This window comes from Loxodonta africana, chromosome 4 (genome assembly GCF_030014295.1).
Source record: "Loxodonta africana isolate mLoxAfr1 chromosome 4, mLoxAfr1.hap2, whole genome shotgun sequence".
Classification (NCBI taxonomy): domain Eukaryota; kingdom Metazoa; phylum Chordata; class Mammalia; order Proboscidea; family Elephantidae; genus Loxodonta; species Loxodonta africana.
In genome coordinates this window covers 83139234-83166041 of record NC_087345.1, presented here as the reverse complement: position 1 = coordinate 83166041, position 26808 = coordinate 83139234, and the positions used below count along the sequence as shown (strand labels likewise).

The 26808-nt window shown below is 37.0% G+C and overlaps 2 protein-coding genes across 2 annotated transcripts; both read right to left on the bottom strand.

Annotated features, from left to right (window-relative positions):
- Positions 1–4377: 4377 nt before the first annotated feature.
- LOC135231366 (olfactory receptor 6C2-like) lies at positions 4378–6928 on the bottom strand (the record flags this gene model as incomplete). Its single annotated transcript, XM_064285236.1, has 2 exons — positions 5599–6928; positions 4378–4526 (listed from the first exon to the last, which is right to left on the bottom strand). Coding segments are annotated over exons 1-2 (1071 nt in total), but the record flags the coding sequence as incomplete, so codon positions are not given.
- A 17697-nt stretch (positions 6929–24625) lies between these two features.
- On the bottom strand, positions 24626–25627 carry LOC100666989 (olfactory receptor 6C2-like). Its single transcript, XM_064285142.1, has one exon. The coding sequence runs from the start codon at positions 25577–25579 to the stop codon at positions 24626–24628; it is 954 nt and encodes a 317-aa protein (XP_064141212.1). The 5' UTR covers positions 25580–25627.
- Between the last annotated feature and the right edge of the window lie 1181 nt (positions 25628–26808).

Genomic DNA, 26808 nt, shown 5'->3' with positions numbered 1-26808 from the left:
GTGAAGTGTGTGTTCACATCCTTTGCCCACTTCTTGATTGGGTTGTTTGTCTTTTTGTGGTTGAGTTTTGACAGAATCATATAGATTTTAGAGATCAGGCGCTGGTCGGAGATGTCATAGCTGAAAATTCTTTCCCAGTCTGTAGGTGGTCTTTTTACTCTTTTGGTGAAGTCTTTAGATGAGCATAGGTGTTTGATTTTTAGGAGCTCTCAGTTATCGGGTTTCTTTTCATCATTTTTGGTAATATTTTGCATTCTGTTTATGCCTTGTATTAGGGCTCGTAACGTTGTCCCTATTTTTTCTTCCATGATCTTTATCATTTTAGTCTTTATGTTTAGGTCTTTGATCCACTTGGAGTTAGTTTTTGTGCATGGTGTGAGGTATGGGTCCTGTTTCATTTTTTTGCAAATGGATATCCAGTTATGCCAGCACCATTTGTTAAAAAGACTATCTTTTCCCCAATTAACAGACACTGGTCCTTTGTCAAATATCAGCTGCTCATACATGGATGGATTTATATCTGGGTTCTCAATTCTGTTCCATTGGTCTATGTGCCTGTTGTTGTACCAGTACCAGGCTGTTTTGACTACTGTGGCTGTATAATAGGTTCTGAAATCAGGTAGAGTGAGGCCTCCCACTTTCTTCTTCTTTTTCAGTAATGCTTTGCTTATCCGGGGCTTCTTTCCTTTCCATATGAAATTGGTGATTTGTTTCTCTATCCCCTTAAAATATGACATTGGAATTTGGATTGGAAGTGCGTTATATGTATAGATGGCTTTTGGTAGAATAGACATTTTTACTATGTTAAGTCTTCCTATCCATGAGCAAGGTAAGTTTTTGTACTTAAGTAGGTCCTTTTGAATTTCTTGTAGTAGAGCTTTGTAGTTTTCTTTGTATAGGTCTTTTACATCCTTGGTAAGATTTATTCCTAAGTATTTTATCTTCTTGGGGGTTACTGTGAATGGTATTGATTTGGTTATTTCCTCTTCGGTGTTCTTTTTGTTGATGTAGAGGAATCCAAGTGATTTTTATATGTTTATTTTATAACCTGAGACTCTGCCAAACTCTTCTATTAGTTTCAGTAGTTTTCTGGAGGATTCCTTAGGGTTTTCTGTATATAAAATCATGTCATCTGCAAAGGGTGATAACTTTACTTCCTCCTTGCCAATCCGGATACCTTTTATTTCTTTGTCTAGCCTAACTGCCCTGGCTAGGACTTCAAGCATGATGTTGAATAAGAGCAGTGATAAATGGCATCCTCGACTGGTTCCCGTTCTCAAGGGAAATGCTTTCAGGTTCTCCCCATTTAGAGTGATATTGGCTGTTGGCTTTGCGTGGATGCCCTTTATTATGTTGAGGAATTTTCCTTCAATTCCTATTTTGGTAAGAGTTTTTATCATAAATGGGTGTTGGACTTTGTCAAATGCCTTTTCTGCATCAATTGATAAGATCATGTGGTTTTTGTCTTTTGTTTTATTTATGTGATGGATTACATTAATGGTTTTTCTGATATTAAACCAGCCTTGCATACCTGGTATAAATCCCACTTGATCATGGTGGATTATTTTTTTGATGTGTTGTTGGATTCTATTGGCTAGAATTTTGTTGAGGACTTTTGCATCTATGTTCATGAGGGATATCGGTCTATAATTTTCTTTTTTTGTAATGTCTTTTACCTGGTTTTGGTATCAGGGAGATGGTGGCTTCATGGAATGAGTTGGATAGTATTCCGTCCTTTTCTATGCTTTGAAATACCTTCAGTAGTAGTGGGGTTAACTCTTCTCTGAAAGTTTGGTAGAACTCTGCAGTGAAGCCGTCCGGGCCAGGGCTTTTTTTTGTTGGGAGTTTTTTGATTACCATTTCAATCTCTTTTTTTGTTATGGGTCTATTTAGTTGTTCCACTTCTGAATGTGTTAGTTTAGGTAGGTAGTGTTTTTCCAGGAATTCATCCATTTCTTCTAGGTTTTCGAATTTGTTAGAGTACAATTTTTCATAGTAATCTGAAATGATTCTTTTAATTTCATTTGGTTCTGTTGTGATGTGGTCCTTCTCGTTTCTTATTCGGGTTATTTGTTTCCTTTCCTGTATTTCTTTAGTCAGTCTAGCCAATGGTTTATTAATTTTGTTAATTTTTTCAAAGAACCAGCTTTTGGCTTTGTTAATTCTTTCAACTGTTTTTCTGTTCTCTAATTCATTTAGTTCAGCTCTAATTTTTATTATTTGTTTTCTTCTGGTGCCAGATGGATTCTTTTGTTGCTCACTTTCTATTTGTTCAAGTTGTAGGGACAGTTCTCTGATTTTGGCTCTTTCTTCTTTTTGTATGTGTGCATTTATCGATATAAATTGGCCTCTGAGCACTGCTTTTGCTGTGTCCCAGAGGTTTTGATAGGAAGTATTTTCATTCTCGTTGCATTCTATGAATTTCTTTATTCCCTCCTTGATGTCTTCTATAACCCAGTCTTTTTTCAGGAGGGTATTGTTCATTTTCCAAGTATTTGATTTCTTTTCCCTAGTTTTTCTGTTATTGATTTCTAGTTTTATTGCCTTGTGGTCTGAGAAGATGCTTTGTAATATTTCGATGTTTTGGACTCTGCAAAGGTTTGTTTTATGACCTAATATGTGTTCTATTCTAGAGAATGTTCCATGTGCACTAGAAAAAAAAGTATACTTTGGAGCAGTTGGGTGGAGAGTTCTGTATAAGTCAATGAGGTGAAGTTGGTTGATTGTTGTAAGTAGGTCTTCCGTGTCTCTATTGAGCTTCTTACTGGATGTCTTGTCCTTCTCTGAAAGTGGTGTGTTGAGGTCTCCTACTATAATTGTGGAGGTGTCTATCTCACTTTTCAATTCTGTTAAAATTTGATTTGTGTATCTTGCAGCCCTGTCATTGGGTGCATAAATATTTAATATGGTTATGCCCTCCTGATCAATTGTCCCTTTTATCATTATATAGTGTCCTTCTTTATCCTTTGTGGTGGATTTAAGTCTAAAGTCTATTTTGTCAGAAATTAATATTGCTACTCCTCTTCTTTTTTGCTTATTGTTTGCTTGATATGTTTTTTTCCATCCTTTGAGTTTTAGTTTGTTTGTGTCTCTAAGTCTAAGGTGTGTCTCTGGTAGGCAGCATAGAGATGGATCTTGTTTCTTTATCCAGTCCGTGACTCTCTGTCTCTTTATTGGTGCATTTAGTCCATTTACATTCAGTGTAATTATAGATAAATAAGTTTTTAGTGCTGTCATTTTGATGCCTTTTCATGTGTGTTGTTGACCATTTCATTTTTCCACATACTTTTTTGTGCTGAGACATTTTTCTTAGTAAATTGTGAGATCCTCATTTTCATAGTGTTTGACTTTACGTTTGTTGAGTCGTTACGTTTTTCTTGGCTTTTATCTTGAATTATGGAGTTGTTATACCTTTTTGTGGTTACCTTATTATTTACCCCTATTTTTCTAAGTAAAACCTAACTTGTATTGTTCTATATCGCCTTGTATCACTCTTCATCTGGCAGTTCAATGCCTCCTGTATTTAGTCCCTCTTTTTGATTATTGTGATCTTTTACCTATTGACTTCCATGATTCCCTGTTATGTGTATTATTATTTTTTTTAATTAATCTTAATTTGTTTTTGTGATTTCCCTATTTGAGTTGATATCAGGACGTTCTGTTTTGTGACCTTGTGTTGTGCTGGTATCTGATATTATTGGTTTTCTGACCAAGCAATATCCTTTAGTATTTCTTCTGGCTTTGGTTTGGTTTTTGCAAATTCTCTAAACTTGTGTTTATCTGTAAATATCTTAATTTCGCCTTCATATTTCAGAGAGAGTTTTGCTGGATATATGATCCTTGGTTGGCAGTTTTTCTCCTTCAGTGCTCTGTATACGTCGTCCCATTCCCTTCTTGCCTCCATGGTTTCTGCTGAGTAGTCTGAACTTATTCTTATTGATTCTCCCTTGAAGGATACCTTTCTTTTCTCCCTGGCTTCTTTTAAAATTTTCTGTTTATCTTTGGTTTGGCGAGTTTGATGATAATATGTCTTGGTGTTTTTCTTTTTAGATCAATCTTAAATGGGGTTCAATGAGCATCTTGGATAGATATCCTTTTGTCTTTCATGATGTCAGGGAAGTTTTCTGTCAGCAGATATTCAACTATTTTCTCTGTGTTTTCTGTCCCGCCTCTCTGTTCTGGGACTCCAATCACCTGCAAGTTATCCTTCTTGATAGAGTCCCACATGATTCTTAGGGTTTCTTCATTTTTTTAAATTCTTTTATCTGATTTTTTTTCAGCTATGTTGGTGTTAATTCCCTGGTCCTCCAGATGTCCCAGTCTGCATTCTAATTGCTCGAGTCTGCTCCTCTGACTTCCTATTGCATTGTCTAATTCTGTAATTTTATTGTTAATCTTTTGGATTTCTACATGCTGTCTCTCTATGGATTCTTGCAACTTATTAATTTTTTCCACTATGTTCTTGAATAATCTTTTTGAGTTCTTCAACAGTTTTATCAGTGTGTTCCTTGACTTCTGCAGTTTGCCTTATTTCGTTTGTGATGTCTTGAAGCATTCTGTAAATTAGTTTTTTATATTCTGTATCTGATAATTCCAGGATTGTATCTTCATTTGGGAAAGATTTTGATTCTTTTGTTTGGGGGGTTGGAGAAGCTGTCATGGTCTGCTGCTTTATGTGGTTTGATATGGACTGCTGTCTCTGAGCCATCACTGGGAAACTAGTTTTTCCAGAAAATCCGCTAAAAAAAAAATGCAGTCAGATCCCTATCAGAGTTCTCCCTCTGGCTCAGGCTATTCGGATGTTAATGAAGCTGCCTGGGGAGGGTGGGGGAGGGATCAGAGAGATAGGAGAGTAGCACCTCAGAATATAGCCAGAGTTGCTTGTCTTGCTTGGAATGACTATTATACCTGAGATTCCTGAGGGGCGCGTCGCCTATGTGTGCTGGCTGTGTGGAGAGTGCCCCCGGGGGGTCTGGCCCACTGGAGTCACGGTCAGATCCTCCGCTGCCAGCCCCACACCCAACGTTAAGGTTCCCCTGCTGGGACGGTGCACTCTCGACTCCAAAATCTGTCCCTGCCTCCCGGGGACTTCTCGTCCCGCCAGCCGCGTTGCCGTGCCGCCTCCGAAAACCGACTGGGCCCCCTCCCAGGGTTAGTTCAGGTGAGTGGAGCAGCTCCCCATGCTTGTGCCATAAGCGCATGTCCCGGCTGAGACGCTGCTCTGCCCGCTCCAAGACCAGTCGCTGCCTCCCGGGGACTTCTCCCACCGGCTGCGTCGCCACGCCGCCCTCGTGAACTGGCTGGGCCCCCTCCTGGAGTGAGTTCGGGGGCTAGGGCTGGGCCCCTTGTTTGTGCCGTCTGCTCCCCTGGGCTCTGCCCCAAATCGGGCGCCAAAGGTTATCTGACTAGTACGCTGGCTCCAGGCTCTGAAAACAATCGCTGTTTCCCCGTATTTATTCGTTCTCCGTCTCTAAACCTGTGTTTGTTGTTCAGGGTTCGTAGATTGTTATGTATGTTATCGATTCACTTGTTTTTCTGAGTCTTTGCTGCAAGAGGGATCCAAGGTAGTGTCTACCTAGTCCGCCATCTTGGCCCCGCCTCCAAATGCAATTCTTTTGAAGGAATCACTGAAGGCTTGTGTCACTTGTTTTTTTCTCAGAGTGTAAATGAATGGGTTCAACATGGGAACAATGGATGTCATTAGCACTGTCACACCTTTATTAATAGCCACTGATTGCTTCACTGAAGGATTGACATAGATAAAGATACAGCTGCCATAGGTGATGGAAACCACAATCATGTGGGAAGAACAGGTAGAAAAGGCCCTTTTTCTTTGCTGGGCAGAGGGGAATCTTAGAATGGTCTTCACAATGTATACGTAGGACAGAACAACACATATGAAAGTCAGAATGAAAGTGAGCACAGCACAGACAATAACTAATTGCTCTATGAACCATGTGTCTGAGCAGGAAATCTTCAGGATAGGAGACGCATCAAAATAAAAATAATCAATGAGATTTGAGTCACAGAATTTCAAGGTTTTGAAAAAAGTAAGTGGTGGGAATACGATCAATAAACCAGCCATCCAACAGCAGAGGACAAGTGTCTTGCAGATTCTGGTGCTCATGATGGTCACGTAATTCAGTGGTTTGCAGATGGCCACGTAGCGGGCATAGGACATGATAGCGAGAAGAAAAAATTCTGTCACTCCAAAGACATCAGTGAAAAATACTTGAATCGCACAAATATGATAAGTAATTGATCTGTCATCTGTTGCTATGTTGTACAAATATCTAGGAATACAAGCAGATGTGAATGAAATTTCTAAAAAGACGTTTTGTAGGAAAAAGTACATGGGTGTTTTGAGGTGGGAGTCCATTAAAATGAGGGATATGATGGTCAGATTTCCAGTTATACTCAACATATAAGCAAGAAATAGAAAAATAAAAATTGGAATCTGAAGTTTTGGGTCATCTGTCAGTCCCAGCAGGATAAAGGTTGTTATTGTGTGGTTTTTCATAACTGACTTCTAAATTTTATCCAATATTCATGTTAAGTTTAGAGATATTTTAATTGAATAGGATGCTATCAAAGTCAGAGAGTGATAAACGATGACTACAAGGGATGACACATTTGTCAATTTGTTGTATTGTGGTGGCTAGGGGGGTGCTACATGCTTGTGGTTGCTAATTCATATGTAGTACCTTCTATTTATTGGTAATTAATATTGTCAATACTCTGATGGGCTTGGCTTCTCAATTGTGTAGTTGATTTTACTTTTTTGTATTTCTGTGATAGATTTTTAAAAATATTTAAAAAAATCAATTTACCATTCTAACAATCCTTTTATTTCACATTTTAATCAACACTTAGGATTGGAGTTTCCCACATGATTAGATTTGGTGCACAGTACAGTGTGATTCAACAAAATTACACTTTTTTTTTTTTTACATATAAGTATTATTCTCGATTTTAAAGGTGAATATTTAAACCTAATCATTTGTTTCATGTCATTTCTTTAAGACTCGGTGTTTGATAAAATGTGAGTGTGTAACAAAGAATTTGGTGTCCTTACATAGCCTTTGTTAATCCCTCTGCAACTTGTGTTTTCTAATCCATCACTATGACAAAGCATGTGCTTATGTTGCTTTATTTTATGTTTTAATGAAAATTCTACATCATTGGATTACTCCTTTGACTCTTTCTATGATTCCCTGATAGTCTGTATTTCACACTCAATGTCCTCTGGTATACACAGTGCAGAAAATATTTTAATGCACAATTCATTTGGTGTAATGAAGAAATGTTTGGTCCAAGGATATACAATTGGAAAAAAACAAAAAACATGTTTCTCTTATGTTTTTAGTATATTTAGTTAAGTATGGCACACACTTTAATACCTTGTTATCAGTATCACCAAGTTCAAAATCAAGCAGAATACTACATATGCTCTCCAAGCACTGCCTGTCTTCACTCACTTCCTGGGTCTTACCTGCACCGGTGATTAAGGGCAGACCTTCTGCAGCCAAATCTCTACAGTTCAATACCCGGCTTTCCACTTACATCTGTAAGATCTTGGGCAAGCTTTCAACCTCTCAGGCCCCCAGTTTTTGTACAGAAAAAGGGGGATAATAATAGTATCTACAACATACAGTTAAAGTGATTAAAAAGGGTAATACAGATAACACGTTTATAAAACAATCTGGTACATAGGAATTACTTCATGTATGTCAGCTCTTACTATTTTCTGGTTTATCACAGATAATTCGTGTAATCTGAACTCAAAATCATAAAACCCAAAGTAAATCTTATGCTCTGTGTGTCCCATATCTTCCTCCTCTGACTTTAGGTCCCTTATAATAAAACTAATAGATTATATTTATTGAAAACTTACCATGTGATAGATCTTGTAATAAGCACTTCACATGGATTATCTGTCTGAAAAAAAACAGACAAAAAAAACTCCCTTCCTATTCTTTCCCCTTCTCCACTCATTTTTATTCCTCACTCTCACAAGTTGTGTGGACACAACCACTTATTTGTAATTTTCAGTCTGAGCATAACTCCCAGTAGACTGTCTTCTAAAATGCTACTATCTGTGTCGACTACCCCTCATTTGTGCTCCTATCATATAGCTGTCACTTTTATCTGAGTGCTTCCTCTGAGAAAGTTTGTTGAAATCAGATGACTAATGGTTTTTTTTTACTGGGAGAACTACCATAACTAACACAATCTCAGACTTATATTCAATGCCTAAGAAATAGTTCTTGTATAAAAATACTTATCTAATTCATTTGCAGACATAATCAAAGCTATTTTCTGTCATTTTTGGATTCCATTTTACAACTGCTTTGTCAATGATTTTATTACTTAAATTTTTAATGTTCTATCTTTAATATTGAGGTTTTATTTTGCATTTGAATCAGGACTTTGCTAGTGAATAAAGCCATACCATGAATAAAGCCATACCAACTATTACCCTCTCTGCTTATGTTGATTACCTTCTCTGCTGACCAAACTGTTAACTGGCATCGCTCCTTGCTTTAGTGCCAAGCTGGTAGATAGTTGAATCTTTGTTGATTGCTGTTTGTGTTTGCTTGAAGATTCTGCTAGTAAGATATTCAAACCAGCATTAAAAAAAAAAAAAAAAAAAACTCAGAAAGATCTGTGGATCTTTATGTAATAATTCATATAGCTAGTTACATCTGATTTTGGTAAATTACATCAGTTTGTTTCTCAGAGAAAATTACTACATATATCTCCCAAAGTTGAAAGTAAGCAAAATCATAACCACTGTCCTTACTCTTCTGAGAGTTAGTAATAGCTTTGGGTAATTCTTTAAAGTCAATATTTCTAAAGGCTGATCTGATGAAGAGGACCCCCTTAGAAAAGACTTGTGTGGGATCTACTTGCCTTTCTGCTTAGGAACCCCACTTCCACTCACTGGTGCTCTGGACGGACCTACAACTCTGAGTTTCTTCTTCTCCAACACAATTGAGAAAAAAAGAAGACTGTCTAAATAAGGACTTTGGTTCCTTTTATGTCTAGGAAATATTTTTGAGCTCTTTTGGTTGAAAATAAAACATTGTTCAAACATTTACCTCTCTGGTTTTGAAAGAGTTGATTCTATGACCTCCCTGGATAGGGTGACGGACTTTTACACAAGATTTACATTGGATTTATTTGGTAAACCTGAAACTAAATAATAAACAAATGGGTCCTTGGTGACTCAAGCTCAGAAGTCACTAATGAGTCCTGTTTATAATGAATTTGGGCAAATATCTTGCAAGGTGCACCAGAGGGGGCAGTGTCCTGAGAGACACAAAGAGGCAACAATAGCAACAGACTGGCCAAGATACTACAACAAAAAAATTGGGTGGTAAAGAACAAGTCTTTCTTTCCTGTTTTTTTTTTTTTTTTTTTATATCACCTATGGTGACTGATAAGTGGTATAAAAAAATGCAGGAAAGGCAGATTTGTTGACTTCCTCATCTGCCATTTTTTTTTCTCAAATATTAGAAAAGATAACAAAACTGGATAATATTAGAAAACTCAAAGCAAGTGATAGTTCTTTTTAGAATTTAAGGAAATATATGTGTTTTGTAAACAAATATTTATAAAACAACAATACTCATTACATTTGTAACCTGGAATTATATCAATAATCATAGAAGTGTTGCACCATATATAATATGTGTTTTGGGGTATCCCGTTTGTATTTTTAAACCAATCTTATTAATATTAAGCATATGTGCAGTTTTCCTTATTATTTAAAAAGAGTTTCATAGTATTCAATTGCACGATTCTATTGTATTCTCATAGAAATCCCCGGGTAGTACAATGGGTTAAATGCTCTACTTCTAGCTGGAAGGTTGGTGTTCAAACCCACCCAGAGGTGCCTTGGGAGACAGGCCTGGGTTGGGCTTTGGAAATTTCACAGCCTTGAAAAGCCTATGGAGTATGGGGTTGCTTTGAGAGGGAATCAACTTGATGGCAATTAAAAACAACATCACATTCTCATATATTTTGTTTACTATGTCTTTTTCACAACTAACAATTTCTAGAGAAACAACATTTAGATGAAATTCTAGAAGCGGTCTTTCAGGATCAAAATATATTCACATTTCAAAGATTTTAGATTAAGTTACCTAAATACCTTCAGAAAGGTCATACCAAAATACAAAGCTAATTTTTTTTATGGGTCTATACTTTTTTTTAATATACTTATATCCGTAAGTTTTATGGGTGTGTATGATGTGAATTTTTTTCATCAGTTTGTCGTATATTTTAACTTTGTATTATGCAGTTTTTGATATACGGAAACTGGTACTTCCTTTAGGAATTTTTTTTTTTTACCTTTTTCTAAAAAGACATATATTTTCATGTTAATTTCTCTGAATTTTATGTCATTACTATTTTAATAAGATCCTGCTTTTTAATAAGAAAGATATTATTGTTAATATTAATTTTATAATTTTCTACCTATCTAAAATTTATTTCCTTCTACAGAATTTACCTATTTCACTGCTGTATTTTTTTAGTGTTACCCTGAATATTTGACCCAAATATTTAAGACTTTTTAAAATATCGGTTTGTTGAAATAGTCACTGTTTTTACCCTCCTCCCAAAGAAGAAAGATGCTTAGCATATTTTTTTGTACACCTTATTGTTGCCATCCTCTTCTTCCCCTTTCACCACTTTTTAAGATATGGTTATATAGGGCTTCACATCAAGATAGTTATAAACTTTTTTTTTAATAATAAACTTAATTTTGGATGCTATTGTACAGAGATTGATATCAAGATATTTGTACTTTCTTTTCAGAATAAACACTGGCCTCTGTGATCACTTCCGCTTTTCTTGGATTCACTATGCCTTTTATAAAATTGTGGTATACGCTTAGTGATTTCATGAGACTGGTTGTGAATAGTGACTATTCATTCATCTTGGAAATTCTTTTTATTTTGTCTCAAATATGAATAATTTTTTGCTTTGTTTGCCTTGTCCAAAATACATTTTCCAAAGAATTAAAAGTTTGAGGAGAGAGGAAAAAAGAGAGAGAGAAAGAGAGAGAAACACATAAGAGATAACAAATAAGAAATAGATCAAGAAAAAAAATAGTAAGAGTGTAGTTTTAAACATATTTATAGTAGTAATTACAGGTAATGATGTATTAAAGATTGCTAGACTAGAAAGAAAGCGAAACCCAGCTGTATAATGTTTATAAGAGGCCCCAGGTAACAATTCGTGGTTCATAAGGACATTTTCCGTAAGCACACAAGAGGACTAAAATGATAAAAAATTATGGCAAGATGTATTGTGCAAACACTAATCAAAAGAAGTCTTTGGTTGCTATACCATTATCAGGCAAAGGAAACTTTAAGCACTAAATTCTACTAGAGGTTAAGAGATACATTTTGTAATGTCAAAGGATCAATCTAACAAGAAGACATAACAAATGTAATTTTGTAAGCATCTTATAATATAGATTCAAAGCATATAAAGCCAAAGTTGTCAGAACTAAAAGAAGAAAAACCAATTCACTATCATTGCTGGATATTGGATCACAGCTTTCTTAGTAAAAGGCAAGAGAAGAAAAGCAAAAATCAGCTAGGATACAGATGATTTGAATAACTTGACATTATAGCCATGTTTAGAGCACTAATCTTAACAAATGCTGAATATATATCTTTTCCAATACACATGGGACATTTCTTAAAAGAATCCATATGCAAGGCAAGAACAAAAATCTCAACATTTTCAAAATAATAAAAAAAGAATTGAAGTGTTACAGAGCATGGTTTCTGACCAGGGTGGAATCAAACTAGAAATCAATAGCAGAAAGACATTGCTGTTGTTGGGTGCTGTCAAGTGGATTCTGACTCACAGCAACCCCACGTGACGGAACAGAACTGCCCCATAGCGTTTTCTTGGCTGTAATCTTTACCGAAACACATCACCAGGCCTTCCTACTGCAGAGCCACTGGGTAGGTTCCAACTACCAACCTTTCAGGTAGCAGCTAAGTGCTTGACTATTGTGCAACTAGCGTTCTACAGCAGAAAGACAAATATGGAAACTAATTAACAAGCTCTAAATAACTTGGGCCAAAGAAAAAAAATCACATTGTATGTCGGATTGTATTTTGAACTTAATTATAATAAAATATGACCTATTAAAATTTGTGGAATTTAGATAAAGCAGTGCTTGGAAGAAAATTTACATTTTAGAAATATGAGGTGTTGAAAACAATCAGAGACTTAAATTTTCATTTTAAGAGGCTGAAAAATGAGTGAGTTGAACCACATAAAACGGAAGGATGAAAAGCAGAAAGCAATTATATAGAAAAAATATAAAATAAAATAAAATAAATATTTTTTGGAAAGGGATTAAGTTGATAAACTATTTTCGTAGATGTAGTCAAGAAAATAAAAGAGAAAAACCAGAAATTTTCCTAGTCATAAAAGGAGTCATTGCAATAGACAGAATAAGTATTAAAAGAATCTTAAGGGAACGTCATAAAAACATCAGGCTAAAGAATTTGACCAGTTACGTAAATAATCATTGAAAAGCAAAACTGAGAGAAAACTAAATAGAAAATATGAGTATTTCAATCTGTTTAAGTCATTGAATCAATATCATTCTCACAAAGAGAATTAAGACTCAGGTGATTTCACTAGTAAATTCTTCCAAACACTTAAAGATAAGAAAAAATACACATTTTTACATAAACTCATCCACGGAAGAGAAAAAAGAAAAATTATTAATTTGCTTATATGGTGAGTACAACTTTGATACCAAAATTGGAAAGGACTTAGCAAGAAAGTAAAATACATTATTATTTCTCTCAAAATAAATAGAAGAATTCTTATGATGAATAAGTATTTGGTAGAACTCTGTAAAGTCATCTGGGCTTTGGCGTTTCAACCTCTTTGACTGTTATGGGTTGATCGAATTTTTCTATTTCTTCCTGTGAATTTTTCTTATTAAACTTTTAAACTCCAGAATTTGCAATGGGTTCTTTTTGAAATGATTTCTCTTTATTGATATTCTCTATTTGATAAGACCTTGTCACCCTGCCTACTTCTTTTAATTCTTTAAGTCTCTTTTCCTTTTTAGTTCTTTAAACACAGTCGTAATAACTGCTTCGAAATCCAATTTACGGAACCTTTCAAAGGTAGTTTCTCTTGCTTGCTTTTATTTTTTCTTTCTGTGTATGCGTTAAGCCTTCTTGTTTCTTTGCGTGTCTCATAATACTTTTTTGAAAGCTAAACATTTTAGATAATATATTGTAGTTACTATGAATATGAGAACCCCTCATTCCCCAGTAAGGCTTGCTGTTGTTTTATTTGTTTAGTGACTTGAATGGAATATTCTCATAATGTCTATCTTCTCTGCAGTGAACAGGCTCTGTTGTAGTTCCTTATAGAGTACAGTCTCGGACATGTGCAGTCACCTTGGGATCACAGGGGTTTTTGCAGGGCTCGTTTGATGGTCTCTTTCCCTGATATCTTTGTTAAGCTGTCTGTCTCTGTAGGTATCATACGCAGATCATTCAATGCCTGCTGATTGAGCTATTGCTTTTGATATTGCCCTGGGATGTTAATTGCTCCACAGCCTTAACCAATTGAAATGGGTTCCTATTGCAGGGGAGCCTTTGAAGTCAGTCTTTGAGGTTTGTTCTGATCCTAGGAAGGCACTTCCTAGTTGTCTCTTTCCCTGGTTCCATCTGGTAAAATTATAGCTGGTCTTTGATTTAGGCTTTTACTCTCATGGAGACACCAGTCTCTTCTTAATTGCATTATTTTCAAGAGTGTCCTTAGACTTGAACTTCCTGTTTCAAATAAAGCCAATTCCCTTGAGGAAAGCTTCACAGCTCTCTGTACCCATGGTCTGCTTCTCCTTAGGGAGAATCTCTATCCCATTGCTCTGACTTTGGGGGCAAGGACAATGACCAATTTATCTCAGAGAAACACCCTTACTTTATTGTTAGTGTGCTGGGTAGAGGCAGTAGCTTCTGTCCTTCTTGACTTTCCTCCCCTGGCATAGAATTTCTGCCATATAAATTATTTGGAGAGAGGGCAGTTGGGACCCTGGTGTTTCTGACCTGCTTTGCTATGCACAGCAGCCCTGGTTGCTCAGTGGTTAAGAGCTACTGTTGCTGTTATGGATTGAATTGAGTCCCCCAGAAATGTGTGTCAAGTTGGCTAGGCCATGATTCCCAGTATTGTGTGACTGTCCACCATTTTGCCATCTGATGTGATTTTCTTGTGTGTTGTAAATCCTACTTCTGTGATGTTAATGAGGCTGGATCTGTGGTGGGACTCAATCTACACGATTAGGTTGTGTCTTAAGTCAACCTCTTTTGAGATACAAAAGAGAGAAGCAAGCAGAGAGAGAGATGGACCTCATACCACCAAGAAAGCAGCACCAGGAGTGGAGTACATCATTTGGACCCAAAGTCCCTGGCCTGAGAAGCTCCTAGACCAGGGGAAGATTGATGAGAAGGACATTCCTCCAGAGCTGACAGAGAAAGATACCTTTGTCCTGGAGCTGGCACCCTGAATTTGGATTTCTAGCCTCCTAGACTGTGAGAAAATAAATTTCTCTTTGTTAAAGCTGTCCACTTGTGGTATTTCTTTTATAGCAGCACTAGATAAAAAATAACTAAGATAGCTGCTAACCAAAATGTTGAAAGTTCCAATCCACCAGCCACTATTTGGAAACCTTATGGGGCAGTTCTACTCTGTCCTATCAGGTCACTGTGAGTTGGAATAGACTCAACAGGTTTTTTTTTTTTTTTTTTTTTTTTAATATGGGTAGAGCTTCTCATTCTACAAGTCAGGATTCGGTAGAAAAAGAATGCCTCATACGTTTCCCTTGCCCTTTCCTGGATTACATTTTCTGTAACATGGAGCTGAGGAGGATGAGAAACTCCGGCTGCCTGTCCCTCTTAGGAGTTACAATACCGGAACTGTTGGGGGAGGGAGCCCCATCTTATTGGTCACTCTGGAATGGAGCTTCCAACCGGCAGCTAAATTGGATGGTGTGAGTAGGGAAGTAGCACAGTGTGCCTCTAATGCCATAGTCTCTCATGCTTCTTACTAAGACTTAATAGGTTTTCTTGAATTAATATTTCATTTGCTTATACACTTCCTGAGAGTTAAATGGTCAATTAAAAAATAATTTTTACGAGTTGTGGATGTTTCATTAGGGAGAAGACTTGCAAAGTTCCTCATGCCACCTTTCTAGACATTGTCTGATGGGCTATAGTTCATCTAATTACAGTTTTTCCTCAAAAAATCACATGCCTATTTTGCAGTTTTCATGATTTAAACAATGCCTGCATTTTGAATACGTACACATTTCTAAGGTGCCTGTTAAGGACATCTTAATGCTGAAGAATGTATCATTGTAGTGTCCCAGAAAGGACAAGTTGAGAAGTCAGATAAAAATGGATTTGTAGGAGGCCCGGCCAAGATGGCTGACTAGGTAGAAGCTACCTCAGATCCTACTTGCAACAAAGACTCAGAAAAACAAGTGAATCAATCACATACGTGACAATCTACGAACCGTGACCATCAAACACAGATCTAAAGAGTTGACCTTAGTGACAGAGACTGAGAACAAACAACCACAGGGAACCAACAACTGTTTTCAGAGCCAGGAGCCAGTGTCCTGGTCAGAAAACCTTGGCGCCAGGCTTTGGACTGGGCCCAGGGGACCTGAGCACAACATCCTGAGATGATGAAAACATGGGACACAGCCCTAGCCCCCAAAAATGACCTCAGGGGAAGCCCAGCCAGTGCACACAGTCAGCGCAGTGACACAGCTGACTGGAGGAGAAGTCACTGGAAGGCAGTGACTGGTTTTGGAGCCTGGAGTGCAGCATCCCAGCCATGGAACCTGGGCACTGGGCTTTGGACTGGGAGCAGAGAAACTGACCATGGCTTCTGAGACAGCACAAACACAGGAAGTGGGCCTGACTCTCGGGGGCAATCTTGACCCAGCCAACACGCACAGGCTACACACCCCTCGGGAATCTCAGATAAAACAGTCATCACCAAACAAGATAGGTAACTTTGTCTATATTCTGGGGCGCTACTCTCTCCTATCTATCTGATCCCTCCCTTCCCCTTCCCAGGTGGCTTCATTAACATTGGAATTTCCTGAGCCAGAGAGTGAAGTGCTCTGCGGCTTTTTTTCTTTTTTTTTTTTTTTGGTCTTTTTCTAACCCATTCTCCTGGCCTGAGAGAAGCAACTACAAAAAACCCAGGGACCAAAAATCCTTCCCTGACTTCCCAAAATTGGACTAAAAATACAGAACCAGCTCCGGCCAAGAATATGAGATCCACAGTCTTGGGCTTTCATCCCTACAGAGAACAAGGTGGCTATTATAATGCAAAGGCAATTCTGATAGGGATCTGACTGTAATGGTTTTAGTGGATTACTGGAAAGACAAGTTTCCCAGGTCTGATACCTCTGCATATTCAACAGAGCCCTCACTGACCCACAATGGGAAACTGAGGGCTGAACCTACCCCCAGACCACCTAGCCTCTTGCCTTAGGGGTCTGAGGAGGGTGACACCTACCAATCTATAGAGATACATGCACTGGGTGCCTAAGGTACAGCTGCAGAGCCCACCCACCAAAGTGCTTTAGGAATAGAGACACATCTACCTCACTGGCACTTGGGGGAAGCCTGTCAGCATCCTGCCTCCCCTGGAGTGTGACCCCCTGCTGCTACTAGAATCTGGTGCACACAACTAGCACCACTACTCCTCTAGGTGGATAGGTGACAGTCTGCACCACACATTTGGTGACCCAAAATCAGTTTCTACTCAAGAACAGTGAATGGATTCTTAGGCTTATATATCTGGTAATGGCCCAAACCAGCTAGTAAAAGGACATAAGTGATTCAAGGGCTACAACAATCAAGACAGCGCAATCTAGTAGCCCCTCGACGCATATTGAAAGAAAACAAAACAAGATAAGACTCAATGAGCAAATATAGAATAAATCACTACAACATCTTAGAGATGGCTCAGAGACAGCAGTCGATATCAAACCACATAAAGAAGCAGACCATAATTGGTTCTACAACTCCCCCAAACTAAAGAATCAAAATCTTTCCCAAATGAAGACACAATCCTGGAATTGCCAGATGCAAAATACAAAAAACTAATTTTAAAATGCTTCAAGACATCAGGGATGACCTCATAAATGAAATAAGGCAATCTACAGAAAAAAGCCAAGGAACACACTGATAAAGCAGTTGAAGAACTCAAAAAGATTATTCAAGAACATAGTGGAAAAATTAATAAGTTGCAAGAATCCATAGAGACAGCATTCAGAAATCCAAAAGATTAACAGTAAAATTACAGAATTAGACGACTCAATAGGAAGTCAGAGGAGCAGACTCGAGCAATTGGAATGCAGAGTGGGAGAGATGGAGGAAAAGGCAATTGACACCAATATAATAGTTAAGGAAAAATCAGGTAAAAGAATTTTAAAAAATGAAAAAACCCTAAGAATCATGTGGGACTCTATCAAGAAGAATAACTTGTGTGTGACTGGAGTCCCAGAACAGGGAGGGATAACAGAAAATACAGAGAGAATAGTTGAAGATCTGTTGGCAGAAAACTTTCCTGACATCACGAAAGACGAAAAAATATCTATCTAAGATGCTCATCGAACCCCACATAACATTGTTCCAAAAACAAAATCACCAAGACATATTATCATCAAACTTGCCAAAACCAAAGATAAAGAGAAAATTTTGAAAGCAGCCAGGGATAAAAGAAAGGTCTCCTACAAAGGAGAATCAATGAGAATAAGTTCAGACTACTCAGCGGAAACCATGCAGTCAAGAAGGCAATGGGATGACATATATAGAGCAATGAAGGAGAAAAACTGCCAGCCAAGGATCATATATCCAGCAAAACTCTCTCTCGAATACGAAGGTGAAATTAAAACATTTACAGATAAACACAAGCTTAGAGAATATGCAAAAACCAAACCAAAGCTACAAGAAATACTAAAGGAAATTGGTCAGAAAGTCAATAATATCAGATACCGACACAACACAAGGTCACAGAAGAGAACATCTTGATATCAACTCAAATAGGGAAATCACAAAAACAATTTAAGATTAATTTTAAAAAGAAAAAAAAAATGCTCAAAACAGGGAATCATTGAAGTCAATATGTAAAAGATCACAATAATCAAAAAGAGGGACTAAATACAGGTGGCATAGAACTGCCATATGGAGAGGAAAACAAGGTGATATAGGACAATACAAGTTAGGTTTTTACTTAGGAAAATAGGGGTAAATATTAAGGTAACCACAAAGAGGTATAACAATTCCGTAACTCAAAATAAAAACCAAGAAAAAAATAATGGCTCAGCAAATATAAATTCAAGTGCTATGAAAATTAGGAACACACGATTTACAAAGAAAAATGTCTCAGCACAAAAAAAGTAAGTGGAAAAACGAAATTGTCAACAACACACACAAAAAGGCATCAAAACGACAACGCTAAACACATACTTGTCTATAATTACGCTGAGTGTAAACGGACTAAATGCACCAATAAACAGAGTCTCAGACTGGAAAAAGAAACACGATTCGTCTATATGCTGCCTACAACAGACACACCTTAGACTTAGACACACAAAAAACTAAAACTCAAAGGACGGAAAAAATATATCAAGCAAACAACAAGCGAAAAAGAGCAGGTGTAGCGATATTAATTTCTGACAAAATAGACTTTGAAGTTAAATCCACCACAAAGGATAAAGAAGGACACTACATAATGATTAAAGGGACAATTGACCAGGAAGATATAACCATATTAAATATTTATGCAATGAATGACAGGGCTGCAAGATACATAAAACAAACTTTAACAGAACTGAAAAGGGAGATAGACATCTCCACAATTATAGTAGGAGACTTCAACACACCACTTTCAGAAAAGGATAGGACTTCCAATAAGAAGCTCAACAGAGACACGGAAGACCTAATTGCTACAATCAACCAACTTGACCTCATTGACTTATACAGAACACTCTACCCAACTGCTGCAAAGTATACTTTTTTTTTCTAGCACACATGGAACATTCTGTAGAATAGACCACATATTAGGTCATAAAACAAACCTTCGCAGAATCCAAAACATTGAAATATTACAAAGCATTTTCTCAGACCATATGGCCATAAAAGTGGAAATCAATAACAGAAAAATTAGGGAAAAGAAATCAAATACTTGGAAACTGTACAATACCCTCCTGAAAAAAGACTGGGTTATAGAAGACATTAAAGAGGGAATAAAGAAGTTCATAGAATGCAATGAGAATGAAAACACTTCCTATCAAAACCTCTGGGACACAGCAAAAGCAGTGCTCAGAGGTCAATTTATATCGATAAATGCACACATACAAAAAGAAGAAAGAGCCAAAAGCAGAGAACTGTCCCTACAACTTGAACAAATAGAAAGTGAGCAACAAAAGAATCCATCCGGCACCAGAAGAAAACAAATAATAAAAATTAGAGCTGAACTAAATGAATTAGAGAACAGAAAAACAATTGAAAGAATTAACAAAGCCAAAAGCTGGTTCTTGGAAAAAAATTAACAAAATTGATAAACCATTGGCCAGACTGACTAAAGAAATATAGGAAAGGCAACAAATAACCCGAATAAGAAACGAGATGGGCCACATCACAACAGACCCAACTGAAATTAAAAGCATCATATCAGATTGTTATGAAAAATTGTACTCTAACAAATTTGCAAACCTAGAAGAAATGGATGAATTCCTCGAAAAACGCTACCTACCTAAACTAACACAATCAGAAGTAGAACAACTAAATAGACCCATAACAAAAAAAGAGATTGAAATGGTAATCAAAAAACTCCCAACAAAAAAAAACCCTGGCCCGGATGGCTTTACTGCAGACTTCTACCAAACTATCAGAAAAGAGTTAACACCACTACTACTAAAGGTATTTCAAAGCATAGAAAATGATGGAATACTGCCTAACTCATTCTGTGAAGCCACCATATCCCTGATACCAAAACCAGGTAAAGACACCACAAAAAAAAGAAAATTATAGACCTATATCCCTCATGAACATAGATGCAAAAATCCTCAACAAAATTCTAGCCAATAGTATTCAACAATATATCAAAAAAATAATCCGCTACGACCAAGTGGGATTTATACTCCATATGCAATGCAAGGCTGGTTTAATATTAGAAAAACCATTAATGTAATCCACCATATAAATAAAACAAAAGACAAAAACCACATGATCTTATCAATTGATGCAGAAAAGGCATTTGACAAAGTCCAACACCCATTTATGATAAAAACTCTCAGCAAAATAGGAATTGAGGGAAAATCCCTCAACATAATAAAGGGCGTCTATACAAAAAAAAAAAAAAAAAACACAAAGCCAACAGCCAACATCACTCTAAATGGAGAGAGCCTGAAAGCATTCCCTTGAGAACGGGAACCAGACAAGGATGCCCTTTATCACCGCTCTTATTCAACATTGTGCTAGAGGTCCTAGCTACGGCAATTAGGCTAGACAAAGATACAAAGGGCATCCGTATTGGCAACGAAGAAGTAAAATTTTCTCTATTTGCAGATGACAGAAAACTCTAAGGAATCCTCCAGAAAACTACTGAAACTAATAGAAGAGTTTGGCAGAGTCTCAGGTTATAAGATAAACGTACAAAAATCACTTGGATTCCTCTACATCAACAAAAAGAACATCGAAGGGGAAATCACCAAATCAATGCCATTCACAGTAGCCCCCAAGAAGATAAAATACTTAGGAATAAATCTTACCAAAGATGTAAAACACCTATACAAAGAAAACTACAAAGTACTAGTGCAAGAAACGAAAAAGGACCTACATAAGTGGAAAAACATACCTTGCTCATGGATAGGAAGACTTAACATAATAAATAGGTCTATTCTACCAAAAGCCATCTATACATACAATGCACTTCTGATCCAAATTCCAATGACATTTTTTAATGTGATGGAGAAAAAAATCACCCAACTTCATATGGAAGGGAAAAAGCCCCAGATAACTAAAGCATTACTGAAAAAGAAGAAAGTGGGAGGCCTCACTCTACCTGATTATAGAACACATTATACAGCCAGAGTAGTCAAAAGAGCTTCGTACTGGTACAACAACAGGCACATAGACCAATGGAACAGAATTGAGAACCCAGATATAAATCCATCCACATATGTCAATTAATTGGGGAAAAGATAGTCCTTTTAACAAATGGTGCTGGCAGAACTGGATATCCATTTGCAAAAAAATGAAACAGGACCCATACCTCACACCGTGCACAAAAACTAACTCTAAGTGGATCAAAGACCTAAACGTAAAGACTAAAAGAATAAAGATCATGGAAGAAAAAATAGGGACAACGTTAGGAGCCCTAATACAAGGCAAAAACAGAATACAAAACATTACCAAAAATGACGAAGAGAAACCCGATAACTGGGAGCTCCTAAAAATCAAACACCTACGCTCATCTAACGACTTCACCAGAAGAGTAAAAAGACCACCTACGGATTGGGAAAGAATTTTCAGCTATGACATCTCCGACCAGTGCCTCATCTCTAAAATCTACATGATTCTGTCAAAACTCAACCACAAAAAGACAAACAACCCAATCAAGAAGTGGGCAAAGGATATGAACACACATTTCACTAAAGAAGATATTCAGGCAGCCAACAGATACATGAGAAAATGCTCTCGATCATTAGCCATTAGAGAAATGCAAATTAAAACTACGATGAGATTCCATCTCACTCCAACAAGGCTGGCATTAATCCAAAAAACACAAAACAATAAATGTTGGAGAGGCTGCGGAGAGATTGGAACTCTTATACACTGCTGGTGGGAATGTAAAATGGTACAACCACTTTGGAAATCTAGCTGGCGTTTTCTTAAAATGTTAGAAATAGAACTACCGTACAACCCAGAAATCCCACTCCTCGGAATATACCCTAGAGAAATAAGAGCCTTTACACCAACAGGTATATGTACACCCATGTTTATTGCAGCTCTGTTTACAATAGCAAAAAGCTGGAAGCAACCAAGGTGTCCATCAACGGATGAATGGTTAAATAAATTGTGGTATATTTACACAATGGAATACTATGCATCGATAAAGAACAGTGACGAATCTGTGAAACATTTCATGACATGGAGGAACCTGGAAGGCATTATGCTGAGTGAAATTAGAGGCAAACGGACAAAAATTGTATAAGAGCACTATTATAAGATCTTGAGAAATAGTATAAACTGAGAGGAACACATACTCTTGTGGTTACGAGGAGGGGGAGGAAGGGAGGGTGGGAGAGGGTTATTTACTGATTAGTTAGTAGATAAGAACTACTTTAGGTGAAGGGAAGGACAATACTCAATACAGGGAAGATCAGCTCAACTGGACTAGACCAATAGCAGTTTCCGGGATAAACTGAATGCTTTGAAGGTCAGCAGAGCAATGGTAGGAGTTTGGGGACTATGGCTTAGGGGACTTCTAAGTCAATTGGTAAAATAATTCTATTATGAAAACATTCTGCATCCCACTTTGAAATGTGGCGTCTGGGGTCTTAAGTGCTACCAAGCGGCCATCTAAGATGCATCAATTGGTCTCAACCCACCTGGATCAAAGAGAATGAAGAACACCAAGGTCACATGATAACTATGAGCCTAAGAGACAGAAAGGGCCTCATGAACTAGGGACTTACATCATCCTGAGACCAGAAGAACTAGATGGTATCCGGCCACAACCGATGACTGCCCTGACAGGGAGCACAACAGAGAACCCCTAAGGGAGCAGGAGAACAGTAGGATGAAGACCCCAAATTCTCATAAAAAGACCAGACTTAATGGTCTGACTGAGACTAGAAGAATCCTGGCAGTCATGGTCCCCAAACCTTCTGTTGGCCCAGGACAGGAAGCATTCCTGAAGACTACTCATCAGACATGGAAGGGACTGGACAATGGGTTGGAGAGAGATGCTGATGAAGAGTGAGCTACTTGTATCAGGTAGACACTTGAGACTATGTTGGCATCTCCTGTCTGGAGGGGAGATGGGAGGGTACAGAGGGTTAGAAACTGGCAAAACAGTCACGAAAGGAGAGACTGGAAGGAGGGAGCGGGCTGACTCATTAGGGGGAGAGGAAGTGGGAGTATGGAGTAAGGTGTATATAAGCTTATATGTGACTGACTTACTTGATTTGTAAACTTTCACTTAAAGCACAATAAAAATTATTAAAAAAAAAATGGATTTCCATCCAAACCGCATCACTTACTAGAATTATTTCATTCTCCTGAGTTTCAATTTACCTATCTGTGAAGTGTAGATAGGATTAAAGAACTTACTTTTATGTGGCTTTAAAAAGCAAAACCAAGCTAACAAACTAAAAAACAATTAACTATGCAATTAAATAAATGAGTTTCAATTGTTAGTTGCCTAAAAACAAAACAAAACTAGCCACGTCATAAAAACCCATTGCCATCGAATGGATTTGACCAATAGTAGCCTCATAAGACAGCGTAGAAATGCCCCATAGGGTTTCCAATGCTGTAATCTTTCCAAGACCGCCAAATCTTTCTCTCCCAGAGTGGCTGTGGTTTCAAACCACTGAGCTTTTGGTTAGCAGCTGAGCACTTAATTTTTGTGCCATCAGGGCTCCTACAATCCAACCCAGCAATTGCACTTTTGAATATTATTCCAGAGATAAGGAAATGTATATTACATAAAAATTTGTATATGGATGTTGATAGAAGCTTACCTATAATAGCCCAAACCTGGAAACGATGCAGCTATCGTACAATGAATAAATCATTAAACAAACTGTGATACATCTATACCATGGAATATTACTCAGAAATAAAAAGGAATAGACAGTTGAAACATGTAACAACTCAAATGAATATCCAGTAAATTTTGCTGAGTGAAAAAATATAATCTCGGAGGGTTACGTATTAGATAATTCCATATGATGTCCTTCTTAAAGTGATAATAGTATATAAATGGTGAACAAATTAGTGGATTTTAGCTGGCTGATAACAGATAGGCCAGCATGAGATGACTAAAACAAGCATCTAGATGTGTTTGTAACCCCTTAGTCATTTTGATTTCTGACCATTCTACTTGATAAAATACGTCATGAAAGGATAAGAAATTTGAGAGTATTGTTTTCTATTCTATCCCCAATGTCCAAAATGGTAGCTGGCATAAAAAAAGAAAAAAGCCCTCAGAATTTAGAATTGGAAAGGCAATGAGCACAATGAGTGGATCCAAAATATATGATAAACTCACTGAATCTGTTTATGTAATTTTGCTTTGTTTGCAGTTTTGCCAAGGCTTATTTAAATGTGAAGTCATTATTTTGCTTCTTAAAAATGCATTATATTCTCTTATTGAGAAATGTTATCCTGAAACAGATTCTTTTCCAGGAAAGCAAAGAACAAAAATCTCAAAAAATATATATATATGTGTGTGTGTATATATATATATATATACACACACACACAAGCACACGTTTAAGGACTAGTCATCTTTTAGTAAAAATGTGATTGCTCTACATCAGGAAATTTATTTTTTTCTTTAAGAACAATGCAATCCTTTTGATTGAGTCATTGAAGGCTTGTTTTACCTGCTTATTCCTCAGGGTATAAATGAAGGGGTTCAGCACGGGGGCAATGGACGTAGTGAGCACCATCACACCCTTATTAACAGCCACTGAATTCTTTGCTGAAGGTTTGACATAGATGAAGATGCAGCTGCCATAGGTGATGGAAACCACAATCAGGTGGGAAGAGCAGGTAGAAAATGCTTTTTTCCTTTGCTGGGCAGAAGGGAATTGAAGAATGGTCTTGATGATGTATACATAGGACAGGACAACACATATAAGGGTCATGATAAAGGTCAACACAGCACAAACTATGACCACCTGCTCTATGAGCCATGTTTCTGAGCATGAGATCTTTAGGAGAGGAAATGCATCACAAGCAAAATGGTCAATGACATTAGAGTCACAAAATTCTAGATTTAGGCCCAGGCTAAGTGGTGGGAGTATGATTAACAAGCCAGCTGTCCAGCAATACAAGATGAGTCTTCTACAGACCTTGTTGTTGATGACGGTCACGTAATGTAGGGGTTTGCAGATGGCTACATATCGGTCATAGGACATGGTGGCCAGAAGAAAAAATTCTGTTACACCAAAGAGGTCAGTAAAAAACATTTGAATGATACAATCGTTGTATGTGATTGTCCTGTCACCAACTGACATGTTGTAGAGGTATCTGGGAATACAAGCAGATGTAAAAGAAATTTCTAAGAAGGAGAAATTTTGTAGGAAAAAGTACATGGCAGTTTTAAGGTGAGAATTGTTGAGGGTGAGAAAAATGATTATTAGGTTCCCAGTTACACTCAACATGTAGGTGAGAAAGAGAAAGTTGAAAATCACAACCTTCAGTTGTGGGTCATCAGTCAGTCCCAGCAGGATAAATGTTATTGTGTTGTTTCTCATCATTGGCTTCTGACTTCTAATCAATCTGCATTTGACATTAAAGATTTTTGATAGAAGTACAGTGGTAGTTAATGGTGTAAAATAATATGTAAATTATCTCACATATATTAAAAATTTGATTACAAATATTATCAATACACTGGTTGTATAAGCTCTATAATTATGTATTTTTGGTTATTTCAGAATAGATTAAAAAAATCAAATTGCTTTATCTACTCCACAGTCCATCATATTACTGGTTCATCCATGTCATCATATTTCCTTTGCAATTTATATTTTATCTACATCTTGCATTTGAATTTTCCATATAGTTAGAACTGACTGCTAATATTTGTAAAATCAAGTGCTCTTCCACACTCATAGACTGAGTTATAAAGCTGAATTGTAAAGCTTCATGATCACCTTTATGTGTTTAAAGTTTTGTTGTTGATAAGGTGCAAATATAACACAAGTAGTTTGGCGCTCACTATAGAGGTTCTGACCCAGGTGGCGTAGTGGTCAAGAGCTATGGCTGCTAACAAAATGTTGGCAGTTCAAATCCACATGGTGTTCCTTGCATACTCTCCCTACAGGGCAGTTCTACTCTGTCCTATATGGTCTCTATGACTTGGAATCAACTCGATGGCAACGGCTTTGAGGATTGATTTTTTTTTTTTTTATGTAGGGGCTCTCCACATCCATTGCATAAGATTTTGAGATCTAGCATTAGTGCAATTTTAAAAATCAGGTTTTCTTTAAACAACTTCCTTTTGTCACCACTTCCCCTGACTCTCCCTTATGATTTCCAGTTTACAATTTAAACTTTTAAACTTCTATCCTACTCTGCTGCAGAAGATAAGGATCTTTTTTTATGAGAAATGTATTGTATAGAATGTTAACATATGTGGAATCCAAAATTCATGCAGATATATGACATCATCACAAATATTTCTAGCTTTTAATCTGTTTAGTCAAGACTGAAAAACACTTCCAACAGCTTATTACTAATACTACTAAGCCTAAAAATTAGATTTTTCCCAGCATACTTGCTTTCACTGTGATTCATTTTTGTCATTTAAAAAATGTTTAAAGATTAAAATGTTTTCTATATAAAGCACTTATAAACTTTCCTGTCTGATAATGATTTTTAATTTTCAGTCATCATACATTCAGTCTTCAGCATATTGTCATCATCTTTGTATCCCAAACACTGTAATAAAACAGTTTACACCAAAGTTTATCAAAGACTTCCT

Coding starts and splice junctions, on each gene's coding strand:
- LOC100666989 (XM_064285142.1), bottom strand. CDS start 25,579: ATGATGAGAAACAACACAATAACATTTATCCTGCTGGGACTGACTGAT.